The following is a 27,535-nucleotide window of genomic DNA, read 5'->3' on the forward strand; positions in this document are numbered from 1 at the left end:
GAGGAGTTCTTGACTTAAGATTCATCATAGCTGCTGAGGTGGAAGCAATGTATGAGGTAGTTTTATTAGTGGAAGAGCTGGACTGGCCGGGAGTAACAGGCAATAATCCTGCTTGTGGCATATAGATATGTATGATGGATGCAAATTTTATAATTAGAAGTTCTTGAATGATGAAATCACTACAAACCTCTCTACTCCATGCTTCACTACACTATTCCATTCAGAGAACTGATGTTCACCATGCATCCCCCATACACACCATGTTTGAATATGGAAGAAGTACATGTTGAGGGTCCAAAACCAGAGGGCACAAGTTTAAGGTGAGAGGGGAAGGAAAGGGACCTAAGGGGCAACTTTTTGACAAAGACGGTAGTGCACATATGGAATGAGCTGCCAGAAGTGGTGGAAGCTAGTACAATTATAACATTTAAAAGGCATCCAGATGGATAGATGAATAGGAAAGGTATACAGAGAGATGGGCCAAATGCTAGCAAATGGGACTAGATGTATTTAAGTTATCTGGTCAGCATGGACAAGTCGGACCGAAGGGTCTGTTTCCATGCTGTACAGCTGTATGACATGAGACCATCACCTCTTCCAGGTCACATACCATCCTTATTTGGAAACATAAAATTGCTTCTTCACCTCTGACGGTTTAGAGAGTTACAAGTTTTGAACTGAACAGTGATGTGGGAATGCCTGTGTCACACAGAAAGATAGCAGTTCAAGAATATGGCTTCCCAAAACCTGCATCAGGAAAGCAAAGGATGGGTGCAGGCAGCATAACCTCTATTTCAAAAGCAATACTTTATAAAAAACTTAAAATAATTACCAAATTTGAATTTTTTTTCTTAGACACTGGCAAACCAAATAATACATAGGTACTCATCACATTTGCAACCAATATTAATTATTTATTGATTCAATATAGTTAATCAAAACTGATTTGCATACTTTATCAAAATTGCAAATTGCTCAACATGTATTGTCATTAAAAATAGTTTACATAAGATTTGGTTCAGTATTCAAGGGATTTATTATTGAAAAATAATTTTATTGATCTTTTTGAAATATTAAATATTACTATCTGTTCACAATTTACCATGTTGAAAGCAAATGGGCTGTTAAACTTTTGCTGAATACAAGACAATCACACTTAAAATCCTCGGACTTTATTATTTCTAGAAAACAAAATACACAGAAAACAGAAATGACAAGTACAATTCCAATGTTAACTGTACATTATTGTGGTAATGAATAAATTATTTTTTGTGATAAGGGTCATCTTCATTATTGAACTGGTTTTGTAGCTTCTTGCATTAGTGTATATAATTGTCCAATCTGATCTTCATTAAAGTCATTTAGTTTATTTGCTGTGAGGTCAATTCCATAGCAGACCCTCTGCATGGGACGCATTACACTCTCTGTAGCTTGTGCCTGCAGTATATCTGCGTAAGCCTGAGAAAAGATAAAAATCAGAGTGCTGCATTAGAGGTTTTAAAACTTAAAATTGAGAAGTGCTTATTAGGCATGTCAGCAATGATTTACTTTTGAAACAGGCTGAGATTTAAAGACACCACAGTAACTGCGACAATGCATTACTAATTGCTTTCCCCATCAAGAAATGAACATAAACACTTAATTGACTTTTATGAGGGACACCTACTGTTAAGACTATTCAGAATTTATTTTAATCTATGTGCATCTGTTTGGTAATTAGAAACATGGAGGCCAAATGAGGATTTGATGGCAAAGGAAGTTTGAGGGATTTGATTATAGATTTATACAAAGGAAAATGGAAGGAGACTGGGGGGGTGGAGTCAGATGCTAAGAAATTCAAGGTAGCTTGACACTTGCTGACGGTGAGGATCAACTCACTCCTTGCAAACTAAGATCTTCCTTCAACTACACACAGAGATCAACGAATACACATTTCTAATAAGCACAGTGATGCAGTACATTGCTGCTCAGACAAGGAAGCTGATCCTTTTATTATCAAACCCAGTACTGTGAGTTGCATTCCCCTATCCCTCCTGCCCCTCAATCAGCACTATTGCATAACTTTGAACTTGGACATTACGTTTGTTGCTGTTGTTATCGCCCCTTTCCAACTCTGAGCAGGTGGCCCTATCTTCAGAGACAGTCTCAAATACTGGAACTCACCTATTAAATTTCCTTTGTATCTTATAGTGACTTAGAATAAGGTCTATTATAAAACATGATTCCATTTAACACTGCTAATCAGAGAACACTGCTCCACTGTACTAGTTACTAACAATATGCAGGCTACTCTTTGCTGTCCCTTTTTATTACAAGCATTATTATGCACAACTGAAAGGCTTTTGTCTTCCCACCACCAAAATCATTTGTGGTACTTTTATCTGTTCTGGATGTGAGTTTGCTCGCTGAGCTGGAAGGTTAGTTTTCAGACGTTTCATCACCATTCTATGTAACATCATCAGTGAGCCTCCGACGAAGTGCTGGTGTTATGTCCCGCTTTCTATTTATCTGGTTAGGTTTCCTTGGGTTGGTGATGTCATTTCCTGTGTCGGTGATGTCACTTCCTGTTCTTTTTCTCAGGGGATGGTAGATTGGCTCCAAATCAATGTGTTTGTTGATGGAGTTCTGGTTGGAATGCCATGCTTCTAGGAATTCTCGTGCATGTCTCTGTTTGGCTTGTCCTAGGATGGATGTGTTGTCCCAATCAAAGTGGTGTCCTTCCTTATCTGTATGTAAGGATACGAGTGATAGTGGGTCATGTCGTTTTGTGGCTAGTTGATGTTCATGTATCCTGGTGGCTAACTTTCTAGAACCTCAACCTGAGCTACAAATCTTCTCAAAACTCACTTTTATCTGTTTACCACCACCAGTAAATCACCCATATTTCAACTGATTAATGTACATACAAAGCCCATTAAGGACAATGCACAACACCAAAGGTGAGGGAGAGCTAGGGCTAAATTACAAAGCTGAACCAAGAAGCGGATTACCACATGCACTAATGGCACCGGGTCAACAAGATTCAAGAGGTAAACACATGGCTCAAAGATTGCTGTGATTTAAATTCATGGGATATTAGTATGATGTCCCTATGTAGAGACAATTCAACACGTTATCAAATCTTACAATCAGCACTATGTGAAATTTGGAACCGTTTGCAGCTGATGATAACTTAGCTGTTAATTCTCATCAGTCATATTTCACTCAATGGTACATGGTACAGCTCCACAAAAATGGGGAGGGCTTAGTAAGATTATTAAAGTTTTAAAAAGAAATAATAAGACAGAGCATAGAAAGGGTCAGGAATCTAACTTAAGGCACAGCAAATGGGGGGGGGAGGCAACTATGAGAGGCAGGCAGTCAACATAGGACTGAGGGTGTGGCCAATAGTATGATAGAATTCACCCCGCAGTTTCAGGAGAAGAAGCTGGAATCAAATGTAACAGTATGAGAATTAAGTAAAGGTACTACAAAAACAGGAGAAAGGAGCTGGCCAGAGTTGATTGGAAGAGCTTACTAGCAGGGAAGATGGTGGAGCAACAATGGCACGTGTTTCTGGGGTAATTTGGGAGATGCAGCAGAAATTCGTCCCAGTGAGGAAACATACTGAGAGGAGGATGAGGCAACCATGGCTGACAAGGGATGTCAGGGACATCAAAAGAGGAAACAATGAAGGACACAATGTGGTGAATATTGGGGGAAGCTGAAGGAAACCTTTAAAAACCAGCAGAGGACAACTAAACAGGCAAAAATGAGGGAAAAAGATAAAATAAGAAGGCAAGATAGCCAGTAGGTAAGAGGGAGGCAAGAAAGGTCATTGGAGACTGGAAAATGAAGCTGGAAAATTTGTAATGGGGACAAAGAAATAGTGAAGGAACTGAATACCCCATTTCTGAAGAAGGGTCCAGGCCCAAAACGTCAGCTTTCCTGCTCCTCTGATACTTCTTGGCCTGCTGTGTTCATCCAGCTCGACACCTTGTTATCTCAGATTCTCCAGTATCGGCAGTTCCTACTTTCTCTGAAGGAAATTAATAGGTACTTTGCATCAGTCTTCATGTGGAAGACTCGAGCCGCATACCAGAACTTCAACAGAGTTAGGGAGCAGTGGTGAGTGTAGTGGTCCTCACTGAGGAGAAAGTGCTGGAGAAGCTGAAAGTCTGAACATTTCAAAAGCAGTGACAGAATGGGTTCAAGTTAGCATGGATATACTAAAGGGAAAACGTTCTTGACAAATCTGGAATTTTTTGAGGATGTGGCCAGTAGACGAGACAATAGTGACTCAGCAGATGTTGTGTATCTGGACTTTCAAAAGGCTTTTGACAAGGTTCCACATAATAGATTAGTAAGAAAAATCAAAGCTCATTGTATCAGAGGTAATGTATTGACATGGACAGAGAACGTGTTGGCAGACAGGAAACAGAGAGTTGGAATAAATGGGTTGTTTTCAGAGTGGCAGGCAGTGATGAGAGGGGTGCGACAGGGTTCAGTGCTGGGACCTCAGCTGTTCACAACATACATTAATGATTTGGAGGAAGAAATTGAATACCATATCTCCAAATGACACTAAGCTGGCTGGCAGTGTGTGCTGTGTGGAGGATGCTAAGAGGTTGCAGGCTGACTTGGACAGTCTGGCTGGGTGAGCAAATACTTAGCAAATGCAATTTAAACGTGAGGATAAGTATGAGGTTATCTGCTTTGGTGGTAATTAAGGAAAAGGGAAGGTTGCAACAAGATCTAGATGTTGTGGCGGAGCAGTCACTGAAGGCTGGCATGCAGATACAGCTGGCATTAAAGAAACCTAATGGCATGCACTCCTTCATAACAAAAGGATTCACAACAAAAGTACTGGAGTAAGGATGTCTTGTTAGTGTTATACAGGGCCTTGGTGAGGCCACACCTTGAGTATTGTGTGTCGTCTTGGTCTCCTAGTCAGAGAAAGGACACTCTTGCTAATGAAGGAGTCCAGCGAAGGTTCACCAGACTGATTCCCAGGATGGTAGGACTGACATATATGAAGAGAGACTGGATTGACTGGGCTTGTATTTGCTAGAATTTAGAAGAACAAGGGGGTATTTCACAGAAACATATGTGATCCTGATTGGACTGGACAGGCTAGATGCTCCCAAAGTTCCCAATGTTGGGGAAATCCACAACAAGGGGTCACAGTCTAAGAATAAGGCATAAACAATTCAAGACCGACAGGAGGAAGAATTTCTTTACTCAGAGTTATGAACCTGTGGAATATCTCCCACAAGAAGCTCTTGGGGCCAAGCCATTAGATATATTCAAGAGGGAGATGGACATGGCCCTTGCGGCTAAAGGAATCAAAGGGTATGGGAATGGGATACTGTGATGGCATGATCGTACTACACGATGGTGCAGGCTCAAAGGGCCGAATGGCCTACTCAGAGAACAAAGAACATTACTGTACGGGAACAGGCCCTTTGGCCCTCCAAGCCAGCACCGACATGCTGCCTATCACAACTAATACCCCATACCCTTCCGAGGACTGTATCCCCCTATATCCCTCCATTCCCATCCTATTCATATATTTGTTAAGATGCCCTTTAAAAGACAGTAAAGTATCTGCTTCCACTACCTCCCCCGGGAGCAAATTCCTGGCACCCAACACCCTCTGTGCAAAAAAAAAAACTTACCTCATACATCACCTTTAAACCTTCCCCCCCAACCCCTCCCCGCACCTTAAGCCCATAGCTCCTAGTAACTGACTCTTCTAGCCTGGGAAAAAGCTTCAGACTCTCCAGTCTGTCCACACCCTTCATAATCTTTTAAACCTCTATTGGGTCCCCCTTCAACCTCCGTCATTCCAGTGAGAACAACCCAAGATTCTCCAACCTCTCCTTGTAGCTAATGCCCTCCATACCAGGCAACATCCTGGTAAATCTCTTCTGTACCGTCACCAAAGCCATCACTGGTGGCATCTGGTAGTGTGGCAACCAGAATTGGACACAATATTCCAAATGTGGCCCAACTAAGGTTCTACAAAACTGCAACATTACCTGCCAATTTTTAAACTCAATGCCCCTGCTGATGAAGGCAAGCATGCCATGTGCCTTGTTGACTACCTTTCCCACCTGTGTTGCCACCTTCAGTGACCTGTGTACCTGAAAACCCAGATCCCTCTGCCTATCAGTACTCTTAAGGGTTCAGTACCTATTTTTTGTGTTTCTACATCTGAGGGTGAATCAATCACCCATACCAGACGGACTGCACAGCAATGTACTGGAAGAAATAGTGGAGGAGATTGTGGAGGTGTGGTGGTGATCTTTCAGGAATCACTGGAGTCAGGGAGGGTTCCAGAGGATTGGAAAATGGCAAACGTAACACCTGTTTAAGAAGGTAAGGAGGCAGAAGATGGGAACCTATAGGCTGGTTAGCCTGATCTCAGTTGTGGGTAAGATTTAGAGTCTATTATTAAGGATGAGATTGTATAGTACTTGGAAATGCATGGTAAAATAGGGCTGTACCAGGACGGCTTCGTCAAGAGGAGGTCATGCCTGACAGAATTCTTCAAGGAGGTAATGAGCAAGTTAAACAAAGGAGAGCCAGTAGATGTGAATTATTTGGATTTCCAGAAGGCATTTGACAAGATGCCACACAGGAGGCTGCTAAATAAGGTTAGAGTTAATAGTGCAAGGTACTGGTATGCATAGAGGATTGACTAACTGGCAGAAGGCAAAGCGTATGGATAAAGTGGTCTTTTTCAGGATGGCAGCCGGTGACTAGTGGTGTTCGACAGGGATCATTATACATTAACATTACATTACACATTGGCAGTCTGGTTAAATGAACTGAGGATATTGTTGCTAAGTTTGCAGATGACACAGAGATAAACGGAGAGACAGATTCAGGAGGTGGGGAGGCTGCAGAAGGACTTGGACAGGCTAGGACAGTGGGCAAAGAAGTGGCAAATGGAATACAATATGACAAAGTGTGAGAGCAGAAGAACAAGAGGAGTAGGCTATTTTCTAAATGAGGAAAACCTTTGGAAATTTGAGCACAAGGGACTTAGGAGTTCTAGTTCAAGATCTTCTTAAGGTTAACATGCAGGTTCAGTTGGAATTTAAAAAGGAAATGAAATGTTAGCATTCATTTCAAGTGGACAAAAAATAAGAGCAAGGATGTATTTACTGTTGAGGCTGTATAAGTCTCTGGTCAGACCACATTTAGAATATTTTGAGCAGTTTTGGGCCCTTTATTTAAGGAAGAATTTGCTGGCCTTGGCGGAGGTCCAGAGGACTATCACAAGGCTGACTGCAGGGATGAAGGGCTTGTCATATGAGAAGCAGTTAGGGTCTCTGGGTCTGTATTTAATGGAGCTTATAAGGATGAGGGGGGGATCTCATTGAAACTTATAGAGTACTGAGAGGCTGGGATAGAGCGATCATGGGGAAGATGTTTCCAGGAGGGACTAGGGCACAAGGGCACAGCCTCAGAGTGAAGGGTGACCCTTTAAAATGGAGAGGAGGAAGAATTTCTTCAGCCAGAGGGTGATGAATCTATGGAGCTCATTGCTGCAAAAATGCCAAGTCATTGAGTGTCTTTAAGACAGAGATAGACAGGTTTTGATTAGTAAATGGATTACGGGCTGTGAGGAGAATGGGGTTGAGAAACATACCAGCCATAATTGAATGGTGAAGCAGACTCAGTGGGACAAAAGGTCTAATTCTGCTCCTATATCTAATGGTCTTATAGGATAGTTTGGGATTCATGCTCCTCCGAAAAAGAATAAAGTACTTTAAATTACCTCTCAATTGCTTGATTAATTGCCCTAATTGTCTGCCAACCTTTATCTTCTTGAGAAGGTACCACCAGAATTATTGCACAGAGATAGCAACACTTTGAGCAATCAGCATGGTACTCATACTACCTCAGAATTTCAGCATTCATTGCAGTTAGTGAATGCAAGGGTAAAGTCCATCCTAACAACAGAACCTTACTTTGTTCAATTAATTACTTACAATGTGAAGTGAAGCCATGGACAGTGGCGATGTTTACAACAATTTTCCGACATGACCCATTTTAACTCAACACCACTTATACAACAACAATCATTGACAAGCAACAAATGCCCACATTCCTTGAAACAACATGCAAAACAAAAGCTACATGACATGACACTAGATGCCAGCAAAAACAAAAAAAAGAGCACAAACAACCATAATAACATTCAATGTATAATTAAACTTTTAAAATTATAGATCAACATGTAAATAATAAATTTAGATATGAAAATGTGTGTTTGTGAAGTACTTTGCCCTTCCTCGCCCTACATATACAATCTGAAGCCCAATTTCTAGCTCCACCACTAACATCACACCCCTAACCCCACCAAAAAAAAACTGCTCCCCAATCACCACTCAGTTGGCTGCTAAGATTCATACTCCACTGTTTCTGGCACCACATGCGAAACCCTAATTAGACTCTGGCTGCACTCATCCTGCTGCCAACACCTGGAATCCACACAATGTAAGGTATTCACTGAAAATAAGAATGCTGAAATCACAGCATGTCAGGCAGCATCCATCGAGAGAAAGTAAACTAACGTTTCAAGTTTAGATAACTCATGCAACTATCCACTCCCAACCTGCTGCATTTCCCTGAGACTGAGGGTGCCCCACCATTTTACTAAGACTCAAGTCCTATGGTTCCACTGGACACCACTACCCCACCGAGGCTGTCAAGACCTATGACTCTACCAAGTAGATGGGAAAAGAGTGCAATCACATGATGAAATGAATGGTGGTTCCCCTCAGCCCTCGGACATCATTATTGACAGAACTTTTTTAGGCTGAGAGCCTCTCATTTCCTACCATTGACAGTAATGGAGCAGCTGTGGGGAGGCAGAAGTTGATAAAAAGGGGGAGTTGTATCCAAAAATTTGTATTCTGCCAAATGGGGGAAATCCATCTAGCCCAGATAAAATACACAAGCACTCATTTTACATCTCAGATTTCAGAAAACTACAACATTACAAAATATTATAATGTCAGATGAATGACATTGGATTAAACTGTGCCTATAAAGCAGGATATTAATTTCAATTGAACATTCACAACATACTGTGAGTTATGAGATTCATCCAATTTAGCAAAGCATCAACCAGCACCATTAATATTGTAAATGGTTCAGTTTTCAATTTACACATTCTAGGGTTGAACTGGGTTATCAATGCTTCTTTTGGATTTAATCTATAAATGGAACTAATTTTTTTTAAGAAGGGAACATGAACGCCTACCATCACTTTTACATGCCTGCACACAAAAATACTGAATGTTATTCAAGCAGATCAAGAGTTTCCTAATCTTAAAAATAGAGGCAATAATTCCAGATGGGTTCCTGCTGTCAATAATGAAATCGTATATTGATCTGTGGGTTATAGAAGGGTCATGGCTGTCACTCTGGAACTAACAGTACACGCCATCATAACTTGTCAATACATTTTAGAGGCCAATCAAAGAGCTACAGGATGCAATATGATCAAACTACTCATTTTTGTTTAGTTTTCTAAACAATAATGCTTAGACCCTGAATATTCCAGGTTGGAAAGCTGATAAAGCAATTACTTCCCATGGTGGATTTAATTGCATACCTCCAAAGAGAAAGGTTGGGTGAGGGTGGGATGGTTGTACTTTTCATCTTGTTTGGAACGTTCTTTCCTTTATACCCTTGAGAAAGAACAGTGGAACTCATATGAGTTAAACTTAGTATAATTCTATTTCACTCCTTCGCTTCCCTTTCTTTGATATATTCAGCTGGACTTTAAACACTACTCCATACCACATGGGCAAAATATGTGAGGCTTAAAATATCAGAAATCAAGCATTACGGCCCCCACTGCTGGCTGTTTAAATATTTACTAATACAAATTAGGTCTACTGACTGGGCTCCAAAAAAAAGACAGATAGGGCCTAATAATTGGTATTAAAAAGTTGTAGCTCAATCACACATCCCTCACACCCCGCCCCCGCCACAACCGCCCCCAGAGGATCCCCCTCATCCTCACATACCACCCTACCAACCTCCGGATACAACGTATCATCCTCCGACACTGCCGCCATCTACAATCCGACCCCACCACATTTTTCCATCCCCACCCTTGTCTGCCTTCCGGAGAGACCACTCTCTCCGCGACTCCCTTGTCCGCTCCACACTCCCCTCCGACCCCACCACACCCAGCACCTTCCCCTGCAACCACAGGAAGTGCTACACTTGCCTCCACACCTCCTCCCTCACCCCCATCCCAGGCCCCAGGATGACCTTCCATATCAAACAGATGTTTACCTGCACATCTGCCAACGTCGTGTATTATATCCATTGCACCCGATGTGGCTTCCTCTACATTGGGGAAACCAAGCGGAGGCTTGGGGACCGCTTTGCAGAACACCTTTACTTGGTTCGCAACAAACAACTGCACCTCCCAGTCGCGAACCATTTCAACTCCCCCCTCCCATTCCTCAGACGACATGTCCATCATGGGCATCCTGCAGTGCCACAATGATGCCACTCGAAGGTTGCAGGAACAGCAACTCATATTCTGCTTGGGAACCCTGCAGCCCAATGGTATCAACGTGGACTTCACAAGCTTCAAAATCTCCCCTTCCCCTACTGCATCCCAAAACCAGAGATAATGGGAACTGCAGATGCTGGAGAATCCAAGATAACAAAGTGTGGAGCTGGATGAACACAGCAGGCCAAGCAGCATCTTAGGAGCACAAAAGCTGACGTTTTGGGCCTAGACCCTTCATCAGAGAGGGAGATGGGGAGAGGGTTCTGGAATAAATAGGGAGAGAGGGAGAGGCGGACCGAAGATGGAGAAAAAAGAGGATTGGTGGAGAGAAGAGTATAGGTGGGGAGGTAGGGAGGGGATAGGTCAGTGCAGGGAAGACAGATAGGTCAAGGAGGTGGGATGAGGTTAGTAGTTAGGAGATGGAGGTGCGGCTTGAGGTGGGAGGAAGGGATGGGTGAGAGGAAGAACAGGTTAGGGAGGCAGAGACAGGCTGGGCTGGTTTTGGGATGCAGTGGGGGGAGGGGGATGAGCCAGGCTGGTTGTGTGATGCAGTGGGGGAAACGGGAGATTTTGAAGCTGGTGAAGTCCATATTGATACCATTGGGCTGCAGGGTTCCCAAGCAACAGCTCATCCCCTCCCCCCACTGCATCCCAAAACCAGCCCAGCCTGTCTCTGCCTCCCTAACCTGTTCTTCCTCTCACCCATCCCTTCCTCCCACCACAAGCCGCACCTCCATTTCCTACCTACTAACCTCATCCCACCTCCTTGACCTGTCCGTCCTCCCTGGACTGACCTATCCCCTCCCTACCTATACTCTCCTCTCTACCTATCTTGTTTTCTCTCCATCTTCGGTCCGCCTCCCCCTCTCCCTATTTATTCCAGAACCCTCTCCGATGAAGGGTCTAGGCCCAAAACGTCAGCTTTTGTGCTACTGAGATGCTGCTTGGCCTGCTGTGTTCAGCCAGCTCCACACTTTGTTATCATGGTTACTACTGAAGTTAGCTTTCAGTTTTGTGATATATCCCAAAACGTTATGACCCCAATGTCCTGTGCATGCATCCCCTGTAAACTACAGTCCCAAACGACACATTTCATTCCAAGCCAACGTATCCTGGCTCCACCACCCTTTCTTTACCAGTCCTAATGCAATATTGGAATCACTAATTTCAGAAAGAAGACCTCAACCTCGCAGTGCATGTGGTACCCACCTATCTGTACCATTAGTTAAGCTACATGCAAATACAGTCTTGATTGCAATTTGCCTATGTTCAAGGCAAACTGATTTTTCATGGGAAGCTTCAAACTGGCACATGGATGTATACACTGCCGGCCATATTGGATGTTCAGACATGCATTTTGTATAACCTGAATACAGCACTGTCACAATTACAGATATTTATAGTATTTGGACTAGATCAGAGTAACAGCATCACAAAACTGAAGAGCAGCAAGATGAAAGTAATGGAGGATATCTTTTCTGTCAGGTTGGCTCACAGGCAGCATCTGACTCACCAAGCAAAATTTGAACTCATAGTACAATTTCACACATTAGCAAAATATTGCAATGAACTTCACTGTCATTGGTGTCATACTTTGGATCAGACCTGCAGACATGTCTTTCCATTCAGATGAATATGAAAAAATCCATTTTTATCTTGTGTTCTGGCAGAGATTCCACCCTCAACCAGCACCAGAGAGATTAATTGATTGCTTACCTCAGTTGCTGTTGGTGGATTATTACTGTACATTGATTGATTAGCATGATTTCCTACAAAGCAATATTTATGAAACTTCAAAATTAATTCAGTAGCAGTCAAGCTTTTTGGTACATTGGAATTATATGAAGGCATAAAAACATGTAGAATTCACTATTTTCTTTCAGGGAATAAAGCTTTACAATATACAGTCAGGTTGATTTCTGGTTTGGGCAAGATCATCATGCTAAAAGTCGCAAATTACCTCTAAACAAGCTTCAACTGAACTGAGGGAACGTTGGAACCATTCCCTAACTGGATGCTAAACACCAAAACAGAAAATTAGCAGGAATATAAGAATTTAAGTATATAGCTTTTTAAAGATTGGTTCTCCATTGTAATACGAACTATAAAATTACTGCAAGATAACTTGATAACAAGACGAGAAGAATTTAGATGCACATTAAATATTTCTGGATTGCATGCATGATAATAAAACTTTTTATAATTATGAACAAATAAAGTGTAAAGATAAAGGAATCACTTTGGAAATATTACAATAAAATTGTGAATTCAGTGCTACAAAGGTCCGTAAAAAAAGTTTAAAATGGCTCCTGTATCAAATGTACATGATTCGGCCCGAATTGCACTGGGCGCCATTCCAGCCGGAGGATCAACAGGCACCTAAAGTCTACTTGCAGCATGCAGAGCAGGAAGATCATGGTGTCAATCACTACGCAATGCACGTTTTCATTTTAGGGATATCCACTCCAGCTTTTCCATACTTTTACAATGTTTTATACTGCACAGGGAATGATCTGGTTTGTTAAAAATGGGTGGCACATAAACCAGTTATTTTCAGGCAGAGTGGCCAAGTAGAGCCTTTTTTTGGCATTGTGAACAATTGCAAGAGTGAACAAAGGTCCTGCACAACTGGAAAAACTGCTAGAAGAGCATGCTGGGGGAAAAGAAAGAGAGATTTCAGTACCATTCAATATCTACAATGGGCCTTTATGGAGCAGGTCAATAGAAGAGTAGATTTCATGAGTTCTGTGATGCTTTAGAAGACTGTTTGCACATTAGTATTCAGAAGCAAAGTGCAACAGTTTGAGCTTCCACTGCAGCACTCAGACACTGGATGGAAGGGGGCTTGAACTGAAATGGAGATTGAGACATTGAGCATCAGATGCTGCATCTTAATTAACTCTACAGCAACATTTCTCCTAAGCTGCGCAAGAACTGATGTCCCATGCACAGCAATCAGCATCAGCACGCTAATCGCAGCATTGACTTCCAATTCAGGAAGTTGTTGCCATACATGAGCCTCGGAAGCCTGTGCAGCAGAAAGAAAATGAGAGGAAATTTTGCTCTACAATTTATGCTAGAGTTTGCCACCAGTTACCACTGCAAAATTGGACACCAAGTTTGAAAGCAAAAACCTTCAATAAATAGTGCAAAACTATTCTATTTTCCTCACCACTGAATGTAGCCTTTTCGTCAGGCTTTGTACATGGCAAGCATGTGGAGGAGTACACCCTATCATTGCTGATGTACTTTTGGGACAAAAAGCCTTCAAATTGTGAGGGGGGTGATGTTCTAAGAGAGCAACTAGAGATCTCATATAAAAGATAATGCAGATTTCATCTGTTATCCTTTAAATTCTGTTGCACCTATGAAATTAAGCTGTGTGTTTTCATTTTCATTGTCTTCTTATCAGTGAGTGAGTGGTGGAGATGTGGTGAATTAAGCTAGTGGTGCAGATGGTAGGAATGGCATTTGAAACCACTTACTTTGGCCACTTGAGAGAGAAATTTCTTCTGGTTTTGCACCAAAGTTTTTGAGACCATACACCTAACATTGATTTCTGTAGAAATCAGTTCCTACAGACTTTAAATCCTATGTCTGGAGGTTCTCCCAAAGAAGAAAAAGTACATTCATTCTCCTTTTTAATCCTGTTCTTCCACGAAAATTTCCAGTAACACAGTGAAGAGGTGAGAGCCTGTTCTCTCGCACAGTCATCCATTCTTCACTCTCTGCCTAGGTCAGATTCATTTGTAGCTATTTTAATCAACCTACTCAGATGTGTTATGATACATCGCTGCAGTAGGTTGGACTTGAACCTGGGCCCAGAAGTAAGGACACTATGAATGCACCACAATAGGTCTCAAATTTATTTGCAGAATCACTCCAAACATCTGCTTCAATCACAATGCACTACCCCTTTAAAAGGTGCAAGTTAGTTATAAGTAGTGCAGTTTAGTAATGACATAATACATATGTGCAGCCAATGAAATGCACACAAAGCGTTGGCTGAACACAAAAATCATTACAATTAGCAGGTAGCACAAATTCATAAAGGAAACAAACTGATGACAGTGACTCAGCAGAATGTTTTCCATTGTCAGTTTCTCAGTAGTGCATCAAAACTTACAACTCCTATTTCTTAATTTTGTGCTACAGCATTTTACTTGTTGTCTTCCCTACATTCTGAAATACTGTAATTAAGATTGTGGAAAAGATTCTAATACAGAACAATGTCAAAACTGTGGAACTCCTATATCCTTACAATTTTAAAAGCCTGAGCTTGGCTTCCTCCCAATCACAATCTGATTTTTTTCATTTACTCTTTTCAACTTTGGTGTTCTATACTCTGGAGTTTAACCTTTCATCTAGGTTTCTGTAAAAAAATTAGGAACATAGTCTGCATTTCTGACGAAGCAATCTGAATGTTGTGAAAATTAAAAAAAAAGGATTTCAGCAACATACAAAATAAAATTTTCTGAAGTCTGAGATTTGAAGAAGGGTCACCGCATTCAAAATATTAATTCTGTTTTCTCTCTATAGATGCTGCCAGACCTCTTGAGTTTCTCCAGCAATTTCTGTTTTTGTTTCAGCAACATGTGGTGGCAGTCTTTCATCTTAAAAGACATTGCTTTGAACTTTGGTTGCCAACTGAAACACATTTATTTTAAAAATTATCTCCAATTTATGAGAGTTTTTTTAAAAATCTGCAAATCAATAAACTTAGTGAAATATTCAAACTTAAATTTTTCACACACATTTGGTATTCATGGGCATCTTAGACACACTGCCGTTCTTCCTTGGGTAACAAACAAACTGTAACAAAGATAATGGGAACTGCAGATGCTGGAGAATCCAAGATAACAAAAAGTGTGATGCTAGATGAACACAGCAGGCCAAGCAGCATCTCAGGAGCACAAAAGCTGACATTTCGGGCTTAGACCCATCTGATGAAGGGTCTAGGCCCGAAATGTCAGCTTTTGTGCTCCTGAGATGCTCCTTGGCCTGCTGTGTTCATCCAGCTTCACACTTTGTTAAACTGTAACATCAACCTACCTTGGCTCGAGTTCATAACATTTTGTCCCAGGAAACTGTACAACCAACGTTGTCCAAATTACTCTTAAATCTTAAGGGAAAACTTGTAATTTGCACAACTGACTGCTGATTATTCTGTACCTGACAAAAATATAATATTTCAAAATACATATCTACTGATAAAATTAGATATACTTTCTATTAAGTTGAAAGCATCGGAAAAAGTTTCTCACAGTATCAACATTTTATTATGCATCTTCTTTCACAGTTTGTCTTTAAGTGTCAACTTAATTATATTTCTTCCTATCTTCCAAAAGGTATTAACTCATGTCGGGATTTAGGTAAGTAAACTCCAGTGCCGTGTCTGGTGCGAATCCAACAACAAAGTAAATAACTGGCAGGCTATTTGACAATGGGGAACAACACAACTGACCCCAACTTGATGTAAATTCCCAGACCAGTTTTCAACTGCATTTTCAAATGGCAATCTTTCCAACTAGATCCGAAATGATTGACTTTAACTTACAGTGGCATACTGGTAACGTCACTAGGCTAGCAACCCAGAATCTCAGGCCAATATTCTGGGCACACAGATTTGAATCCAACCATGGCAGATAGTGAAATCTGAATTCAGTTAAAGTCTGGAAGAAATAGATAACCTTGTGATGACGCTGTGAACCATCTGGAAATTTGCCATCCTCACCTCGTCTGACCTAGGTGACGCCAGATCCAAACAAGATCTTAACTTCCCTCTGGACAATTGGGGAGGGGCAATAAATGCTGGCCTAGCCAGTGAGACCCACATCCAGTAAGAGAATTTTAAATAAGTATTTACAAGGTTTTAGCACAACTTCCATATTATTTATTATATTACTTTATTCCATATTATTGTGACCTATAGGCTGGATTTATGTAGAATCAGGTAAACTCCATGAATCTTTAGAAATGAAAGGCAGAATTCAGACATGGAAGTCACACCTTTGTCTTGGATGTCAAATTTTGCCAGTGGGGAAAGGGGACAGCACATGACTCACACAGGTGATCTGATCTCTATACTGTCATTTGAACTAAGTGTTGATTTCCAAAAGGCACCATTTTGGCTCGTCAAAAGAACCTTAATTCACAGTATGGGAGCTAAAAACTGAAAGGAGACATACAAATGCCCTTGAATGGCAGGTAAATTCTGATTAGCTGATTTTTAAACCAAATCCTCTACTTTATTGTATGAAAAGGCTGAAGCTATCAATTAAAAGAAAACTACAGAAGCGTAACTTTGGTTCATAGACTATTTGATAATCTTTAGAAGTATATAGTACTATCAGTTGTGCAGCTTCAATTGGGGTCAAAAGGCCTACCGTGTCATTATGAATGCTTAGCTGAGTTTCAAAAGCAAAAACTACCTCAGCAGGGTGTACTGAGCTCACAGTTAAATGGAGTTTAAACAGCACTAGATAGATGCCAGGCAATAATATAGTAAAATTCTAAACATAGCCCCTTGCTATTCAATGGCACTACCATTGCTGAAGCCCCTACCAACAGGTACCCAGGAGGTTACCATTGACCAGAAACGGAATTGGACTAGTTATATAAATACTGTGGCAACAAGAGCAGGGCAAAGGCTTGAAATCCTGCAGTAAATAACTCATCACCTAGCTCCCCAAAGTCAATCCACCAGCTGGAATGGGGTCACTTCAACGACACTCAAAAGGCTTAATATCACCCACTGCATCATTTATTTATTACTGAACACTGGCTTCCAGGGCTGTTGGACCAACTCTACCCACAGCCCCAGAGCACTGTACACTCAAAGCCCAAATTAGATAAATCAAAAAGAGGTATGCTCCTTCTGCAGCCTGCTGCCACACACTGTATACTTTCACCACTTTGAAAGCCAACTGTTCTCTCTGCTTTCAGTTTCTCAGTTAATGTTTACCTGATGATAACAGTTTCTTCATATTCACATTGCAAACATTACGATCTTGTTAAGAAAGGTCGTAAGGATAAAGCCAGCAGTTAGACACCCATCAGTGTAACTTTGTGGTGAGGAAACTTCTGGAAACAATTATTCAGCATAGAATTAGCAGTCCCATGTGAAAAGGTGTGTTAATTAGGAAGAGTCAGCATGGATTTCTATTGTGTTCAACTAACTTGTTGGATGTTTTTTTGATGAGGGGTAGAAGACTGAATGGTGATAATGCAATTGATGTGGTACACACTAACATCCAGAAGACTATATATTCACTCTTGGAATGTGCATGTCACTGGCTGACCAGTGTTTATTGCCTGCTCCTAGTTGCCCTTGAGAAGGTGGTGGCGATCTGCCTTCTTGAACAACTGCAGTCTATGAGCTATAGGTTGCCCCACAATAACCTTACAGAGGGAATTCAGGATTTTTACATAGCGATAGTGAAGGAATGGTAAAATACTTCCAAGTCAGGTTGATGATTTGCTTAGACAGGAACTTACTGTTGTGTCCCCATGTGTTTACTGCCCTTGACCTTCTAGATGGAAGTGGTCATGGGTTTGGAAGGTGCTATAGAAGGAACTTTGGTGAATTTCTGATGTTTGACAGTATCACATAACAGACTTGCGAGGAAAGATATAGCCATGGTATTAAAGTGACAGTAGCAATGTGGATGCAAAATTGACTGAGTGAGAGGAAACAGATTAACGGTCAATGGGTAATTTTCAGCCATGGGGAAGGGTTACAGTGGAGCTCCTCCTCTGCACTCTCTTCAAAGCATTCACATCTTTCCTATAAGATAGGAGCCATACTGTGCTTAACACTCCATGAGGTCTAACAAGTGTTTTATACAAATTCAACATCACCTTGCTCTTGTACTCTATTCCCGATTAACAAAGCCAAGAACACTGTGTGCTTTATTATCTAATCTCTACACCTGTCCTGCAAAAGTCAATGATCTGTGCACAAAAACACCCAGGACTCTGCTCCTGCACCCGCTTTTGAATTGTACCCCCACTTATTTTGTCTTTCAATGTCTTCATACTAAAGTGCATTGCTTCACACTTCGCTGCAGTGAACTTCACCTGCTACCTATTCAGCCACTCCACATAGACGAACTGAATGTCATTCTGCAGTTCTACACTATTGCTCTCGCCGTGACAATTTTTCCCAAGTATCGTGGCATCTGAAAACTTTGAAACTGTCCTCTGTGCACCAAGATCAAGATCATTAATAAATTATTCATAATACATAACAAATACTTTACTTTGGTGCTTACAAAAGGCATTGTGACTTGCTAGCATCCACATCACACCCTCCCAGGCAACAACCACAACCAATAAAATGGTTGCCATGATAGTAATTATCATTGTCCCTGTTGAATTTCCCATTACATCAATATAGTGCAGACCGTCACTGATCAGAAACATAATTGGACCGATTAAAAATATGGTCTATATAGCGTGACTACAACAGCAGATCAGAGATAGGTGATATGGTGAGTATCTCAGTTCCTGAATTCCTCAAGCCTATCATAAGGCAAGTGTTGGGATGATGATGGGCTACTTCCCAGTTGCTTGGATGTGATCAGCATGAGTGCTGCTGAAAAAGCTTGATGCTATCCAATAAAAAACAGACTGTTTTATTTCCTCCACCTCCTTAAGCATTCACTTTAATGACAAGGCTGCATGTGGTTCTGCTTCAAATAATGACCATAGAGAGGGAAGAGTTTTTCAGTCTGTGGTTGGGGAGCAGAGATAGTGTCAGGAATTGTAGTCAATAATTTCTGCCTTCTCTATATTTAATTGGAGAAAAATTCTGCTCACATTTTGTTCGATGTTGAAGATGTAGATTGATAAATTAGATGCAGTCAAGGAGCCAAAAGTGAGTTAAAACTGAGTGACCTAAGTGTATAGTTACACAAGATCGTTAAGGGGATGTAAAAAGTTAATCCAGAATGTTATTTCACCTGAGACAGAAAGTAACACAAGGATACTCATGTTCAACCTAGTAAAAAGTAGCTAAGACTGAAAGATATTCTTTACAGTGCTGGTACTGTGAAGCAGTAATGTTTTTTAAAAAAAGGGTGATTTGATATAATGGGGAGGTTCTCTGGCTGAATGTACTAAGGTCTGTCAAAATCCTTCTTCATCTGTAATTATTTTGTGCCTGTCTTACACAACTTGATGTTTGCTGTCACAATTTAACTGCCACCCAGAACAACGCAGAGATTTTTGTTTCTAATTTCCAGAAGGCTTGAGAAAGTCTTTAACCTTTAGCCTATTTCAGGTGAGAATTATACCAGAATAAAAAAAGAAAGTTATATTTTACACTGCAGCATCTTTTATGTTTTTAATAAAATTTTCTTCAAATGAACATTTCAGGGCAGAATAGACCCTCCTTCAGAACTGTAACCATTTTAAAGCAGAGGTATTCAAGTCTTTAGTGCCATCTAATGGAAAATTGCAGAGATACAATTATTTACAAATCTTGCTCACAGCGAGTCAGTTACAGCAACCTCTACAGTACAAACACTCCATGTCCATGTTCTAAAAGAAAACTATAAAAGATAAAAATTCAGCACAAGTGGCTCTACAATATGTGGATCTTAATACGGTAGAGAAGCTGTGCATTTTGACAATTCCTTAAGCGTTGCCATCGGACATTCTTTGTACCTGATAGGAATGCGAGGGTTGAATGTCATCTCCGAGGTACACCATTGGTTATACATTGTTAATCTATTTATGCCTGAATTCTGCCCTCTCTCTTTCAGAGAATCCTTTCTCACAGCACCTCAGCATTAATATTAGAACTTTAAAGTTCATTACTTTCATGTGGTTTTTTTGAAAGGCCAAAGTGATCAAATCTATGACTTTCTTTGCACATCCATTCAGTATTCACCTTTATCAATTCAGGTATTTTCTAATCAACATGTACAGGCATGTTAATACACACCTGTTGTGCAAGCGGGATTTAAACCTGGACCTTCTCCCTCAGAGGTATTGACACTACCACTGCACACCCATAACCCTCTTTGATCAATTTTGATAATTTCTAATCAACAGGTTCACATATGTTATTGAACAACTCAGGTCACCTGACTCAGAGGTAGGGTTACTACCACTGCAGCACAAGACCCATTCTTTTACCAGTTTAGTTTTAGCTTTTAAATATTATCCTTTGGTTACAAATCCACATTAACATCCCTGACTAGCCTATACTATTAATTGCTTAACACTGGCCACCATGGTCGCAATCAGTTTTCTGACCGAAACAGTAAAAACTACATAATCCCTCTAATATGAGATGATGATCTAAACAGAAGCTTTATCAGAAGAACATTGCAAAGCAAAATTTGAAATTGAGTGACTAAAGTTTTTACAAAATGGTAGGTTTAAGGCGAGTCTTAAATAAGGAGAGCAATATAAGAAGGCAGAGATGCCTAAGAATGAACATAGAGTTCAAGGCATAGCAAACTGAAGATATGGCTGTCAGTGGCAATAGATGATGCAAAACAGGCCAAAGCTAGAGGAATGGAGGCCTCAGAAGATTACAAAGTACTATTGTGTGTGTAGAGGGTCAAGATTAACTGTAGACCTGAGTCTGACTTTGGTGCTAGGTAAGTGGTTGGACGTGATTCTGAAATATAGGATTTATATGCATTTGGAGAGACAAGGAATGATTAGGGATAGTCAGCATGGCTTTGTGCAAAGGAAATCTTGTCGCATAAACTTGATTGCGTTTTTTTGAAGAAGTAACCAAGGAAATTGATGATGGCTGAACAACAGACATTATTTACTTGGACTCTGGTAAAGCTTTTGATAAGGTTCTGCATGGTAGGCTAATTAGTAAAGTTAGATCACATAGGATTCAGGCTATCAATTTAATACAAAATTGACTTAACAGCAGAAGACAGTTGTGATGGAAAGAGATAACAGGAACTGCAGATGCTGGAGAATCTGAGATAACAAAGTGTGGTACTGGATGAACACAGCAGGCCAAGCAGCATCTTAGGAGCACAAAAGCTGATGTTTCGGGCCTAGGCCCTTCATCAGAAAATAAATAGGGAGGGAGGGGGAGGTGGATCAAAGATGGATAGAGGAGCAGATAGCTGGAGAGGAGACAGACAAGTTAAAGGGACGTGGATAGAGCCTGCAGAGGTGAGTGTAGGTGGGGAGGGGATAGGTCAGTCTGGGGTGGACGGACAGGTCAAGGGGGCAGGATGAGGTTAGTAGGGAGGAAATGGAGGTGCGGCTTGAGGTGGGAGGAGGGGACAGGTGACAGGAAGAACAGGTTAGGGAGGCAGGCACGAGCTGGGCTCGTTTTGGAATGCAGTGAGGGGAGATTTTGAAGCTTGTGAAATCCACATTGATACCATTGGGCTGCAGGGTTCCCAAGTGGAATATGAGTTGCTGTTCCTGCAACCTTCGGGTGGCATCGTTATGGCACTGCAGGAGGCCCAGGATGGACATGCCGTCTAAGGAATGCGAGGGAGAATTAAAATTGTTCACGACTGGGAGGCGCAGTTGTTTACTGCAAACCGAGCGTAGGTGTTCTGCAAAGCAGTCCCCAAGCCTCCGCTTGGTTTCCGCGATGTAGAGGAAGCCACAGCGGATGCAGTATACCACATTGGCAGATGTGCAGGTGGACATCTGCTGGATGTGGAAAGCCTTCTTGGAGACTGGGATGTGGGTGAGGTAGGAGGTGTGGGGGCAAGTGTAGCACTTCCCGCGGTTGCAGGGGAAAGTGCCGGATATGGAGGGGTTGGAGGGGATTGTGTGGCGGACAAAAGTGTGGTCTCTCCGGAAAGCAGATCAGGTGGAGACGGAAAAATGTCTTTAGTGGTGGGGTCGGATTGTAGACGGCGCAAGTGTCAGAGGATGACGTGTTGTATCTGGAGGTTGGTGGGGTGGTATGTGAGGACAAGGGGGATTCTCTTTTGGCAGTTATTGCAGGTTCAGGGTGTGAAGAATGAGTTGCAGGAAATGCGGGAAACACGGTCAAGGACGTTCTCGACCACTGTGTGGGGGGGGGGGGGGGTGTTGGGTGGGTGGGTAGCGTTGCAGTCCTTGAAGAAGGAGGACATCTGAGATGTACAGGAGTGGAATGCCTCATCCTGGGAGCAGATGATGAAAAGTTGTTTTCCAGACTGGAGTCCTGTGACCAGGGGTGTTCCACAGGGATCGGTATTGGGTCCACTTTTGTTTGTCATTTGTGTAAATGATTTAGATGAGAATATAGAAGGCATGGTTAGTAAGTTTGTGGATGATACCAAAATTGATGGTATAGTGGACAGTGAAGAAGGTTATCGAAGATTACAAAGGACATCTTGATCAACTGGGTCAATGGGCTGAAGAGTGGCAGAAAGAGTTTAATTTGGATAAATGGAAGATATTACAGTTTGGTAAAACAAACAAAGCACAGGGCTTATAGAATTAATGGCATGGCCTTTGGTGGTGTTGTAGAACAGAGAAACGTAGGGGTTCAGGTACATGAATCTTTGAAATTTGCATCACATATGGATAGGGTGGTTAGGACGGTGTTTCGCATGCTTGCCTTCATTGCTCAGATCTTTGAGTATAGGAATTGGGAACTATGTTGAGGTTATGCAGGAGGTTGGAGAGGCATCTTTTGGATTACTGTGTCCTGTTCTGGTCACCTTGTTATAGGAAGGATATTATTAAGCTCGGGACGATGGATAGACTGGGACATTTTTCACAGCGTAGGAGGTTGTGGGGTGATCTTATTGAGATTTACATAAAAAGGGTGAATGGCAGGTGGTTTTTTTTCCCCCCTGGGGTTAGGGATTTCAAAACTAGGGGGCATAATTTTTAAGGTGACAGGAGCAAGATTTAAAAAAGACATGAGCAAGCAATTGTTTTTACACAGAGTGCTTCATGTGTGGAATGAACCTCCAGAGGACATGCTGGATGCGGGTACAGCTACAAGGTTTAAAAGACATTTAGATAAGTATAACAATAAGAAATACTTGGAAGGATATTGGTCAAGTGCAGGCATGTCGGACTTATTTAGTTTGGGATTGTGGTCGGCATGGGCTGGTTGGACTGCAGGGTCTGATTCTCTGCTGTATGACTGTATGAGCTCACAGAGGAGTGAGAAACATAGGACAGAATCAAGAAAAGGATGATTCAGATCTATCTCTAACTCCTACCTTCCCTTACTCGACATCTCTGTTTCCATTTCTGAGGATAGACTGGCCACTAATATCCACTATAAACCCACTGACTCCCACAGCTACCTGGACTATATATCCTTGCACCGTGCTTCCTGTAAAAAGTCTCCATTCTCGCACTTCCTCCCGTCTCCGTCACATATGTTTCAATGAGTCTACCTTTGACAAGGCAGCCTCCAAAATGTCCACCTTCCTCTTTAACTGAAGTTTCCCCAGCACCGTTGTTGACAGGGCCCTCAACCAGATCTGACTCATCTCCTGCACGTCTGCCCTCACCCCCTCTCTTCTCTCCCACACCAGCAATAAACTAATTAATAAAATTAGGTCACACAGGATTCAGGCTATTAATTGGATACAAAATTGACTTAACAGCAGAATTTGTCCTTATCTACCAGCATCCACATCCAGAAGATCACCAGCTGCCATTTCCACAACCTCCAGCAAGATGCCACCACTGGACATATATTCCTTTCTGCTCCCTTATCCACCTTCCACAGGGATCGTTTCCTCCGGGACACCCTGGTCCATTCTTCCTAAACTCCCAACCTGAAGGATCAACTTTCCTGCTCCTCTGATGCTGCCTGGCATGCTGTGCTCCTCCAGCTCCACACTGTGTTATCTCTGATAGCATTTGATATGATTAGCAGAATAATAATGGACTGCTAAGTCATTTGTCTAACAGGTACAATAAATCTGCACCACTTGGCGTTTAATTTAGCAAAGATGGTGATCAAGTGGGAATTCATTCCTTGTGAAAGCCAGGACATTATCCTGCACAATAAGGTGCATTGTAAGGTCTTCTTTGTGACTGAAGAACATTCTGGAGCAAGACGGAGAAGCAGGAAGACAGTGAATGCGGTGAAGCACATAATCTTTTTTATATAGAAGAATTAATTATTTAAACAATAAGGGAATTAGACTACCTTTGACACTTTAGTCCCACAAGAGAAATGTTTGCATAGAGTATGGATAACAGATGCATTTTTACAGCCACGGAATGCTTGCTCTGCCACCTGCTGGATTTTCATGTTATGATGTAAATGAGAAAAAAGTGAAGAATAATAGATAACAAAGTGTGGAGCTGGATGAACACAGCAGGCCAAGCAGCATCTAAGGAGCACAAAACCTGACATTTCAGGCCTGGATCCTTCATCAGAAAAAGGGGGATGGGGAGATGATTCTGAAATAAATAGGGAGAGAGGGGGAGGCAGACTGAAGATGGATAGAGGAGAAGATAGGTGGGGAGGTAGGGAAGGGATAGGTCAGTCCGGGGAGGACGGACAGGTCAAGGGGGCGGGATGAGGTTAGTAGGGAGGAAATGGAGGTGCGGCTTGAGGTGGGAGGAGGGGATAGGTGACAGGAAGAACAGGTTAGGCAGGCTGGGATGAGCTGGGCTGGTTTTGGGATGCAGTGGGGGGGGGGGGTGGGATTTTGAAGCTTGTGAAATCCACATTGATACCATTGGGCCGAGCAGCATCTCAGGAGCACAAAAGCTGACGTTTCGGGCCTAGACCCTTCATCAGAGAGGGGGATGGGGGGAGGGAACTGGAATAAATAGGGAGAGAGGGGGAGGCGGACCGAAGATGGAGAGTAAAGAAGATAGGTGGAGAGAGTGTAGGTGGGGAGGTAGAGAGGGGATAGGTCAGTCCAGGGAAGACGGACAGGTCAAGGAGGTGGGATGAGGTTAGTAGGTAGCGGGGGGTGCGGCTTGGGGTGGGAGGAAGGGATGGGAGAGAGGAAGAACCGGTTAGGGAGGCAGAGACAGGTTGGACTGGTTTTGGGATGTAGTGGGGGGGGGGGGGGGGGGAAGAGCTGGGCTGGTTGTGTGGTGCAGTGGGGGGAGGGGATGAACTGGGCTGGTTTAGGGATGCAGTAGGGGAAGGGGAGATTTTGAAACTGGTGAAGTCCACATTGATACCATATGGCTGCAGGGTTCCCAGGCGGAATATGAGTTGCTGTTCCTGCAACCTTCGGGTGCCATCCGATGCCACCCGAAGGTTGCAGGAACAGCAACTCATATTCCGCCTGGGAACCCTGCAGCCATATGGTATCAATGTGGACTTCACCAGTTTCAAAATCTCCCCTTCCCCTAATGCATCCCTAAACCAGCCCAGTTCATCCCCTCCCCCCACTGCACCACACAACCAGCCCAGCTCTTCCCCCCCCACCCACTACATCCCAAAACCAGTCCAACCTGTCTCTGCCTCCCTAACCGGTTCTTCCTCTCACCCATCCCTTCCTCCCACCCCAAGCCGCACCCCCCGCTACCTACTAACCTCATCCCACCTCCTTGACCTGTCCGTCTTCCCTGGACTGACCTATCCCCTCCCTACCTCCCCACCTACACTCTCTCCACCTATCTTCTTTACTCTCCATCTTCGGTCCGCCTTCCCCTCTCTCCCTATTTATTCCAGTTCCCTCCCCCCATCCCCCTCTCTGATGAAGGGTCTCGGCCCGAAACGTCAGCTTTTGTGCTCCTGAGATGCTGCTCGGCCTGCTATGTTCATCCAGCCTCGCATTTTATTATCTTGGAATCTCCAGCATCTGCAGTTCCCATTATCTTTGATACCATTGGGCTGCAGGATTCCCAAGCAGAACATGAGTTGCTGTTTTTGCAACCTACGGGTGGCATCATTATGGCACTGCAGGAGGCCCAGGATGGACATGACGTCTAAGGAATGGGAGGGGGAGTTGAAGTGGTTCGCGACTGGGAGGTGCAGTTGTTTACTGAGAACTTAGTGTAGATGTTCTGCAAAGCAGTCCCCAAGCCTCTGCTTTTGGTTTCCCCAATGTAGAGGATGCCACACCGGGTACAATGGATACTATATACCACATTGGCGGATGCACAGGTGAACATCTGCTTGATGTGGAAAGTCATCTTGCGGCCTGGGATAGGGGTGAGGGAGGAGGTGTGGGGGCAGGTGTAGCACTTCCTGCTGTTGCAGGGGAAAGTGCCGGGTGCGATGGGGTTGGAGGGGAGTGTGGAGCGGACAAGGGAGCTGCGGAGAAAGTGGTCTCTCCGGAAGGCGGACAAAGGTGGGGTGGGAAAAATGTCCTTGGTGGTGGGGTCAGATTGTAGGAATGATTTGATTTGCCTTTTGTGTACAGAATATAGCTTGTCAGTTCTCGTTGAGGAGATGTCTGTGTTGTTAGCCTACATTATGAATCCTGCGGGCTGGCAGTGGGGTGGGTGAAGGGGGGGATATGAAAATCAGTGCAGTTCTTTCTCTCTCACACACACACACACACACACACACACACACCAGCCCACCATGTGGCCCAGTTAAACATCCGGTTCTCACCTCCCACTCCTTCAGGAACCTGTTCGCCTCCTCCGCTCCGATCCCTTTGCTCCTCCTGAACTCCTCGCGGACGTAACGGTCACCGATGGCGCGCAGATCGTCAGGCAGCAGCCGGTGCACGAGCAAAAGCCGTTTGTATAGAGTGCGCACCCGCCCAGCCCCGGCCGACGCCATCCCGTCTCCCCGGTAACTACTGGCACCGTGAGTGACCTTACCCTCACCGGACACCCCCGCTGTCGGATATTCCTACTCAGGTACGACACATATATTCCTCCGAATGTTGGGTTCCGTCCAACGTCCAGGGTGGGGACGGGAAATCAGAACAGACCTTCCCCACTCCAAACTTTTTCTTCCATCGAGCTAATGTAAATAGGAAACAAATACAGCGATAAATGTCGCCTTTTGTAGAGTGTCTCTCACTTGACTTTTTTTGTGACATTGGTTCCGAAAGGGAACTTTGCTGCTGGTCGGATCATTGATGTTGCTGCACGAGTTTTTCTGTTGGCCCTTGATTG

General features: G+C 42.9%; 2 protein-coding genes across 3 annotated transcripts in view; one reads left to right on the forward strand and one right to left on the reverse strand.

Annotated features, from left to right (window-relative positions):
• Nucleotides 1–979: 979 nt before the first annotated feature.
• sdhaf3 (succinate dehydrogenase complex assembly factor 3) lies at nucleotides 980–27,512 on the reverse strand. The gene is given in 3 exon segments (XM_048557634.2): nucleotides 980–1,299; nucleotides 1,301–1,458; nucleotides 27,021–27,512. Coding segments are annotated over 3 exon segments (369 nt in total). The 5' UTR covers nucleotides 27,195–27,512; the 3' UTR covers nucleotides 980–1,262.
• Nucleotides 27,102–27,535, forward strand: part of LOC125464760 (cytoplasmic dynein 1 intermediate chain 1) — a 272,641-nt gene continuing 272,207 nt past the window's right edge. Inside the window, exon 1 of one of the 2 annotated variants that reach the window (XM_048557615.1) lies at nucleotides 27,102–27,274. The gene's annotated coding sequence lies outside the window, so the exon portion shown is untranslated. The remainder of the gene's footprint in view (nucleotides 27,275–27,535) is intronic. The other variant, XM_048557596.1, reaches the window with a different exon arrangement.

The sequence above is a fragment of the Stegostoma tigrinum genome, chromosome 2, assembly GCF_030684315.1.
Source record: "Stegostoma tigrinum isolate sSteTig4 chromosome 2, sSteTig4.hap1, whole genome shotgun sequence".
Classification (NCBI taxonomy): domain Eukaryota; kingdom Metazoa; phylum Chordata; class Chondrichthyes; order Orectolobiformes; family Stegostomatidae; genus Stegostoma; species Stegostoma tigrinum.